The 9825-nt window shown below is 43.6% G+C and overlaps 1 protein-coding gene across 4 annotated transcripts in view; it reads right to left on the bottom strand.

Annotated features, from left to right (window-relative positions):
- LOC103377483 (dipeptidyl aminopeptidase-like protein 6) overlaps positions 1-9825 on the bottom strand; it is a 121959-nt gene that overhangs the window by 21588 nt on the left and 90546 nt on the right. For 2 of the 4 annotated variants that reach the window (XM_025054400.1, XM_025054399.1), the window contains 2 exons: positions 9330-9444; positions 4827-4925 (listed from right to left, as the gene is read on the bottom strand). In XM_025054400.1, the coding sequence (XP_024910168.1) occupies positions 4827-4925; positions 9330-9444 (214 nt within the window). Of the gene's footprint in view, positions 1-2513; positions 2756-4826; positions 4926-9329; positions 9445-9825 lie in introns of those variants that run through there. The other 2 variants (XM_025054401.1, XM_025054402.1) reach the window with 2 other exon arrangements.

The raw sequence follows: 9825 nt of genomic DNA, 5'->3' as shown, positions 1-9825 counted from the left end.
GCCCCCCCCCCCGCCCCACCAGCAGCAACAGCAGCAGCAGCAGCAGCAGCAGCAGCAACAGCAGCAGCAACATCATCAGCGTCAGCAGAGGTGTTCAACTGTCACTTTCACGTCTAATTACGCAGCACTTCACTATGAACAAATCCTGGTTCACAAGGTCTTTTCAAGGACAAATTCAAGCACTTTGAGGGACCAACTCCAGGACCATGTTAATAAGACTTTTTGTTTTTATTTGCTGAAACATTTTGTTCCTGTCAAAACTAAAAAAATCAGGTACAAACCCTTACAAAATTGTAAAACTTCTAGTTTCAAATTCTTTTGTGTATCGAGGTCTAGCAATAAAGTTTTTTTTAATTAGAAATATTTGATTTTCACCACCTGCACTCGTCACCTTGACACAGCTTCTCGGTGGAGAGGGGTGAAGGAGGGGCTAAATAAAACTTGTTTCAATTTAAACTTAACATTACTAATTTAACATTTATTTACTTAAATAATTTAGCTTTGTTAAAATGCCCCAATCCCTGGAAGCTGAATAAGATCTATTTTAGTTGAGAATGTCTGACTCTGATTTCCATTTTTCTACTAAATAAATTCAGCAGACACCGACACAGAGCTGCAGATGTCACTGTTTTCATGTTGATTATAAAATGAACTGGACACATTTGAAGCCTAAGGTCAGGAGGTCAGCGTCAGCAGCAGTGTTTGTGTTCTAACCTCCGTGGACAGAAACATTGGAGTCCTGTTTGTGTTTGTTCTGCAGGAGTCCAGCTGTGAGAGGAAACTCACAATAACACGACAGCGTCGCACAAACAAGCTTTCACACAAACCCTCCACCCACACAGAGAGGATTACTGCACCGTGAGTCGACTGTAAACGTCTTCTACAGCTTCACAGACCGCGGCTGAATGTGGAAATATTTATGTCTCCGTCTTATTACCTCCAATAAATCACATTACACCAAAGAACATAATACTGCGCTCTTACTTACACTGTATACTTTTACTGCTTTAGTCCAGCCATGAAAACAAATGATTCTGTAAAAGCATCAACCTGTGTATAAAGGTGTCCACACACACACACACACACACACAAATGGTTTGTCGTTTAAAAAAAATGGAAAATTGTCACTGCTGTTATTCTTACTGCTGCTGCAGTGACATCGAAGTCGTAAAGAACCGTGTTAAGCGTCTAAACAAAGACGACTCGTTTGGTACATTTCTGTCGTCTTCTATTGTTGATTTCAATTGCTCTATAAAATAAGAACTGAGACTCTGCAAATCAGAAGCAGCGTTGATTTTTTTTCTTTTCAAATCTTGTCTGATTTATAAAACTCTACAAAAAAATCTTTACTTTGTTTTTTTTTATCTGAGAAACTGAGATCAAAGATGATCTTCAGAACTTCAGAGGGTAACTTTGATGTTGGTAGACTGTTAATCTGGAGGTCGTCACATGACTCTTAGATTTCATCTTTTAAGTTTTGCGTCAGAAACCCCCCCAAACACACACTCTCTACCGCTGCGCCCCCTGTTGACAGTGAAGTGCTAATTCAGTCTGCCCAGATGGTTCACGTCAGACCTGTTGCTTCTCATCACAGCCACGATCATCTGTGACACTTGACTAACGCAGGGTAATGTGTCTGCGTGTGTTTAAGTGAACAGCCTGATTTGACGAGTGACGTCGGGAAGATAAAGAGCCGTCGCACAACTCCATTAAGAGACGACATCTGCGTCATCACATCCTGTGGAAGAAGAGCCAATCAGAGAGCTCTGTCAGGAGGCTGTCACACAAACAGCACAGGCTGTGGCTCACTGACGGAACAACAACAACAACAGCAACACTGTGACAGACAGCAGGAACAGTCAAAGTCACACCAACAAACCCTCCTCAGAGAACACAACGACCACGACTGTGCAGACGCTCAGAGGAACCTGCAGCAGGTTCCACCAGAGGAACATTCAGTCTGTGTTGTTCAGAACAACTCTGATGCTGAGGGAGGTGGGGGGGGGGGGGGCTACAGGGGTATCTGAACTTGCAGAACCTGGTGGCCTTAGAACCTAAAAACCCACATGACAAGCTCAAAATGCAGAGTTAAATACAGAACACAAACAGCAGAACAGCAACTCTTCTTTAGAACCTGGTGACCAGAGATCACATAGACACAAAAACACAAAAACAACCTCAAATAAGCAGAACGTTTCAGTTTCTTTGAAGAAAGTGTTTCATCAACAGGTCGAAGGTTCGACTTATGGTCGGAGAATGTTGTACTAGTTAAATCTGCTTAGTAATAACAGATTGTAGTACAGTATGTGTTTAGGCATGCGCAGTAGCACCGCAGCGGCAGTGATTTTGGATGTTTCTTACTTTGTTCAAATAAACCTTAATTTTAAGTTTTGAAGCAAAAACTCGACTGTTTATTGAACATTACAGTAGCAGGATTGATTAAAGTAAATTATTAAAGTGTTAATGTACCTTTTTACAGGATCGGTAATTTTATGCTAGCAGCTAGCTCTTACCGTTTGTTGTGTGCGGCTACAGCACAAACTGCCGTAGATGAAACGGTTTATCGTAAAAACTTCAGTTGGTAAACCGGTTCATCGATGATTTTAGGTGACGCCAAAAATACTTCCGTGTTGTTTGGTCTCCATTTTCCGTAGGCCTTCCCACCAACCGCCTCCCATTTCCGACTGTAAAAACTGTACCTGCGCGGACACGCGACCACCACACGAACTCAGAAACATTCATCTGAACAACTTCTCAGGCACCTGTTTAAACCTCTGCCCCGCCTACTTTTCGACCAATCACAGAGCACATAGGCATGACTGACAGCCCTGACCATTGAGATGCCTTCACTGACTTCCAGGAAAAACGCGCAACAAAAAGTGGCCATATACTGTATATACTGTATATAAAAACTATCAGAGACAAAATAATTTAAAATTAAATCAAAGAGCTGAAATGCTCATTATTTCTCAAAGACTCTTAGTCTCTGGAGTCATTTAGTCCAGAAACATCTGATCAGTAAAAAACGAGTTCAATCTCCACTGAGAGAGATTTAAGTTTGGAGTAAAAAGAGAAGATTTCTCCTTTTCCTTCTCCTCTGTGGCTGTGATTTAACTCTGACCTCTGTGATCAGCAACTAATGAGCAGATGATTGAGACGGAAACAGAAAAAGTCTTTACACAAAAAAAGGGAGAAAAGAAAATGAGCTGATCCAGGATCAGTGGGGATTATTGGAGTCATATTCAGTTTCTCTGCAGGTGTTGGATCGACAGGTGTGGGAAGCCTCGGGTATAGAAACATAAAAAAAGACTAAATCAGCTTCACAAAAATCAATCACTTCCTCCAACCGGAAGACTGTGTTATTACAAATCCTATAGTCCATTATTGGAGCTGTGTCTAAAATACAAATAATCAACATGGAGCCCATTCTCCCTCCTCCTGCTCCTCCTGCTCCTCCTGCATTTTCTGTTGTATTTAACTACAGATCACAGTGCTGAACAACAATAACAAGTACAATTTGTTAAAATTAGTTCTATTCTGATCTTTTTATTTTGTTCATAAAGAACTTTTAGTTTCATTGTCATCTTAGTATCAGCTTTTTGTTTTGTTTTGTTTTTTTAAATAAAGTTTTCCACAGCATTTTTCACAATCTTTTGTGAAGAAACTTTAGTTTTTTGCAGAATGCTAATCTGTCATAATTCAGTGTCTGCTGTTCTGGGAAATTCTGCTTCGGTTACAGTGAGAACGATGATGAACAGATGCTCAGTGCCAGATGTAAACAGCACTAACACGGTGTGTGATGTTTGCTGAGAATCACTGGAGCGTGGACTGTTTGTGTTTCAGCTTCTGTGGGTCACAGTTTAGATGTGTGACAAATCAGCAGAAGGGGGACGGGGAGAGAGCTGAGGGGGAGATAGATAGAGGAGCGGGTAATGTGAGAGATAGGGAAGGCGATAGAGAGAGTTAGCGCCTCCTCCTGTTCTCCAGATCGTATGGATGAACACAGCTGAGGAAACAAGGCCTCGCACAAATCTCTCCCTGTCACTAATGTAATAAACAGAAGGGCTCAGCTTTCTGATGAGGAGCAATCACAGAGTGGAGGATGGAGGAGCAGTCTGAGGGGCTGAGATTAGATTTCACAGCTGTGCCTCCTCGGAGGACGACGTTTATAAGTCTGTTCGTCCTTCACTCCTACCGTCCATTTCACTCACATCTCTGACCTAGAATCAGTCCCCGAGACCTGAGAAGATCTTTTTACCTTAAGAGTAAAAGCTAATAAAAAAAAAATCCTGCCAACGTTACCAGCGCTGCTGGTTGACATTAAACAAATGAGCAGTGGATTTGGCAGCAGCGAGGTGTGAGGAGACAGAAACTACAGAAACATGCGTTCGTTGATCAGAGGAAATAAAGGCTGAGGTAACGGGTCATCGGGCGACTGTTGAAGCGTTTGGAAAACATCGTGCGTCAGACACACACTCAGAAGACAGATGGAGGCAGAGAGGAGACGGAGCACAGACTAGCCTGAACATTTGGTGACGCTGATCAACAGCCACGCGCTTTCATTCTGCTCCTCAAATGAACACAAAAGAAAAATCCACTCATCATCAGAACTGATGGTGTGGAGACAGTGGACAGATGAGGAGAACAGCTGAGGCTGAGACGGTTTGGACCGTATCTGAGGACAGATGGTGGAGATGGAGCTTCCAGGCAGATTCGTGGATGTAATGAGGCAGAACATAAAGACGGCTGGAGGAACATTTGAAAAAAACCAGACGGCAGAAGATTAGAAAAGTAGAAATCGATGTTAAGTGAATGGAAGAACTCACTGCTGATCCATTTTGCGTTGGGGTCGTGAACCTTGAAGTCCTTCCTGGACAGGTCACCTACGCTCACTTTGCTCTTGAGGGCCAGGCGGTCATCGTCACCTGCACCGGAAAAATAAACAAGGAGATAAATAAATAACTACTGTAAATAAAATTAAAATAATTAAAAACTGAATAAATGAAAAACATGTTTTGCATCCGATTGTCAGAATTGTTTACTCATGAATGCACAGAAAAGACAAACAATCCTTTATAGATACAAACTAAACAATCTCTGTAAAGACTATTTTTTGGACTGTGTTTTTAAACTTTAAAAACATCTGAACACGTCGTGTTGTTTCATAATCACTGCAGGCTGGTACAGATATTTTCATCTGTTGGAAATCCAGTGGAAAGTCTTTTCTCATGTCCAACTGCTTCCTCTGGGCTACGTCCACATCTAATGTACTTCAGTCCACCGTCCACTCTAATCTGATGTGCTGTGGCCAGATGGACCTCCACGCTTACAAACACAATCATTTTCCAGCAGCCAAAACTGAAGTGAATATTCAGAGCAGCCTGTTTTCCACTCTCTCAGAGCCTTGGCCGTCTCACAGACACACACCAGACCAACCGTCAGCCTCTCACCGACCATGAAAACACCAGCAACACAGAGGAGGAAGTCACAGAGTAAAACATCAGAGCAGTGGAACAGAAACCAGACAGACAATCAGATCCAGGTCCAAGAGTAGTTTCATCTCTGAGTGTGAGTAAACTGTAAACTTCTGAAAACTTCCTAGATGGTAATAATCCGTTCATTCATTCATTTATTCATTTATTGATGACCATCTGAACTGATCGACTACAGAGCAGTATAAGAACTGAGAGAAAACTAAAATACAAATCTACATCGGACGTCAGTCCATCTTTATCGACATCCTTCAAAAAGGATTAAATCTGTGTGTGACGTTGGACAGTCAGCTGATGGACACACTCTCTTCTCCCCAGATTTAAACTCAGACATTTTCAACGGCATCACTGTCGTCTGAATGTGTGATGTTAAATCCCCCAGCTCATCATTTCCACCTCCATAACGCTGCTGTCACTTCTGTCTCCGTCCAACGTTGGCAAGAGTGACACTGAATCAAAAACAGGAGGAGAAACAAAAAAGAGATCTGGAAGAAGGAGATGAAGATGAGAAAAGAAATCCTGTTTTCTGTCCTGTAAACACAGATCATCTGGTTCCACTGGAACAGAACTGAAATTCCAGGCTTTTATCACTGGAGAATAAGTTCCTCCTCCTAAAACCATCAGCATTCTCGGGTGTTTCTCCCGTCCTCCAACAGTCCACGATCATCAACACCTCAGATGGAGATGGTGGCTTAGATGTTCTCTCTGCTGAGAGGAACAATCTTTCCATCAGTGGGTTCCTCGGCGGCTCCTGTGAGAACGTATGAGCTGCTGAGACGGTTCCACTCAGTTAAAGAGCTTTGTTGATGGATGTTCTGTCGCCGGAGCGAGCAGCGTCTTCCTAACTGCTGCTGTCAACCTCTTTGTTGTCACGTGTACACACACACACACATACACACACACTCACAGCCTCCATCTTCTCTCCTGACAGCCTGTGTTCCTACAGCTCCCAGTTCCATGTTAGTGGAGCTGCTGGGTTGGGTGAACAAGGAGGTCAGATGTTCTCCGTGTTCCTCAGCCTGAGTGATGTCACTCTCTCTGACAGCTTCAGTCTTAAATTGAAGTAGAAAAAAAAAAGAAAACCCTGCAGCAGCTCAGTGCAGCAGGTGAGGATCAGGGGAGTGTTTGATGAAGGGATGGTTCCTAAAACAGTACCAAGGACTTTCCATTATCATCAGACGTGTTTGCTGAAAGATACCAGAACGTTCTGACCGTCAGTAAAAGTCTGGTTTTGGTTCCACTCTAATCAGAGTCCAGTGAAGATTCTTGATTGACAGACATCAGTTCCACAAAAACAGTCCAATTAAAAAAGTGCAGTAAAGTGAGTTCCCAGTACTTGGCACAATGTCTTCAGTAGGAAAAAGTACATAGTGTCTGGTACTAATTCCTGCAGTGACATGTGCCTATAGTCACTGCATTATTTATTAACTTGCTCTCATTTAACCTAATTTCCCAGAATTCCTTCTCCTGCTGGTCAGAAGCCGTCATTAAAATTTAAGCAAATTAAATAAATGTTTAATTTACTGATGATGTCATGGTTTATTTAACAGGTTTAAAATGAGGGTTTTATCAATATTTAATATCTTTAATTATCAATGGACCAATAAACTAAAGGCTCCACTTTGGTTCTGATTGACATTTGACCCCTCAGCCTTCCAACTGACATCACTTCAGTGTTAGCTACTGTACACAGATGTGTCCAAACACTGGGATCAAACCTCTGACGTTCCACTGGGCAGGCAACCTGCTCATCCACTGCTGCATAGCTGCACTGACCTGGTTTGGAGCCTGCAGCGTTTTTCTTTTCAACCAGGGTCAAAGGTCACTTCTCATCATCATACTGAAAAAAAACTTTCTACATTTTTTAGAATCTTGTCCTTGAACGACGATGTTTTATTTTGTCATTTTCGTCTTCACAGTTGAGACCCTCGGATCAGCGCTCCCTCCGCAGGACATCGATAAGACAGCAGCTAACATTTAGCCCAGGAAACAGCTAAGAATTTAGCCAAAACTATTTTTAGCCTCAGATGAAGAGCAGCGGAGGCCGTGAGAATTCCTGTCTCTTTTCCAGAGTCACTGCTGGATTTAAACTCACTCCGGCTCAGAAAAGAATTTACTTCACATTATCATATAAACTGCTTATATGAGCCGACCCTGCTGAGACCCCGCTGAGGCTGGGGGCGCGGGTACTCCTGACTCGTATAAAACTCGGTGCTGTGATCACAGCTTCTGTGAGCAGCAGATAAAGAGGTTCTTCAGGGTAGGAGAAGGATTTGGATTTAAGAGTCAGCGCTCTTCATATATAAGACCTTCACTCCATCTGTCCACTCCGTCTCCTCCCCCTCTTCAACTGTAAAGTCCTGGAGTAAGATCCAACCGTGAACTCACGTCAAGTCCAAGACGGCGTGGAGTTAGAGTTGAGGTTTCCCTCAGACTGACGGCCGATTTATCATCTCATTTAAAACTGAAGATCTGCGGAAACAGATGCTTCTGGAGCGGCTTCCTGCTCCACTGAGGAGACGAAGGAAACACTGAAAATGTGTCAATCAGTTACAGGCAATGAACCAAACACACACACACACACACAATTTTTGTATAAAATTCTCCCTAAACATAAGTTTCATCTAATTTAACAGCAGTTTGATACAATGTATTATCTTCATCATCCTCCTCCTCCTCATCCTCCTGTAGTGAAGTGAAGACAAACATTACACACAGACCAGACTCCTTGTTTTTACAGGACAAACATTTGTTCCTCTCCATGTTCTGACAGCTGACGTTCGACGGAGAACAGAAGGAACCGTTAATCATTAAAATAATAACAGAAAGGAACAATAGTTCCATCTGTGCAGGGACTCAAACATGAGTAAAAACCTGTGAAGGAGCCGTTTGAAAACAAACGAAAAAAGGAAAGAGGGTAAAAAAAAGAAGTTTAGCGACGCATTCCAGCTCATCCCAAACTTTACTTTTCTTTTCCAACGGGAGCTCTTTGACTTTGAAGAATCCGTGGATTTAATTAAAGTTTCTGGCCTGAACACGATAACCTGAGGAGGAGGTAGAATAAGCTCAGCACAAACAAATCACTGTCCTTGAAGAATGATTTATGGAACTACAACATCCTGGAAGTTCATCTGGCCAGTTTTAAAAAGTTCCTAATTAATCCAGGGAAACTTTAGGAACACAACATTCTCATTTCCCCAAAGTCTGTGAAACGCCAACATCTCTGTACAAAACCTGACCCAGAATTCTGCTGTAAAACTGAGCGAGGAGCATTAATTGTGTTGGAGAAGGAACACAGGGAGGGGGCAGATGGAGGTGAAGCAGGAGCCCCAGGCTCCAACTACCCCGCTTCTCCTTTTCACTACGTTCCCGATGGAGAGCCTTGGAAAATCTAATGAAACAGCTCGCGTCCCGCTGAGTCTGGAACAAACAGTGAGGGACAGACAGCGGGACACTGGACGTCTCTGCGGTGTTGGTTCTGACCGGACACCTGTTCATGTCACGCCCAGTTATTTAAATCTGAACTTAGCTCTCCTGGATGACAGTGAACGCACCAGAAGAGGGAGGAAACTGGATCATTGTGGAAAAGGGAAAAATCTAGAACTGTTTACAAATGAAACTGTAGAGTTAAACACCAGGGGGCGTTCATCAACTGTGAGACAAAAAAAACGAATAAATATCAGTACGCCAGGACGTCAGTTTGTCCTCTGTGTTTAAAGACAGTGTCAGTCAATGGTAGCTGAATGTTGTTTCACCCCCCCGACCGCCCACCTCCCTCACCCTCACACACACACACACACACACACACACACACACACACACACACACACAGTGTACCTGGTGTCAGCAGGATGACGGAGGTGACGATCAGGGAGCAGATGACCAGAATGACAAGGAGGGCGATCGCTATTCCCTTCCAGTTCCTCTGCGGAGGGTTACTGCCCACCAGCTCCTGGAAAAAGAGACAACAGAGACAGGAGACAGGGTCAGAGACAGAGTCAGAGACAGAGAGAGGGTGTGGTCAGAGACACTGTCCTCTGCAGACGGGGGAGACATACAACGGGGAGCAGTGACAACAGGAAGAAGCAGAAGAAGAATGACAAAGTTCTTCATTGAAGGTCAAAGAGAGTCAGTGTTGCCCCCCCCCCTCCCTCCCTCACCCCCTCTTCGACCCCCACTCCCCAGAGAAGTGACACCATCACAGTGATGGGATGTCGGGCTGTCAGCAGTTCCTTATGAGGTGAGTTTCATCTACCATCAGACTCAGACCATGTGATAGATGGAACCAGAGAGACGAGAGGCTGCGGTGAAGGGGGGGAGGCGGGGGTGGAAG

The sequence above is a fragment of the Cynoglossus semilaevis genome, chromosome 3 (genome assembly GCF_000523025.1).
Source record: "Cynoglossus semilaevis isolate Cse_v1.0 chromosome 3, Cse_v1.0, whole genome shotgun sequence".
Taxonomy (NCBI): domain Eukaryota; kingdom Metazoa; phylum Chordata; class Actinopteri; order Pleuronectiformes; family Cynoglossidae; genus Cynoglossus; species Cynoglossus semilaevis.
The sequence above is the reverse complement of the archived record's forward strand: the minus strand, read 5'-3'. Positions and strand labels throughout refer to the sequence as shown.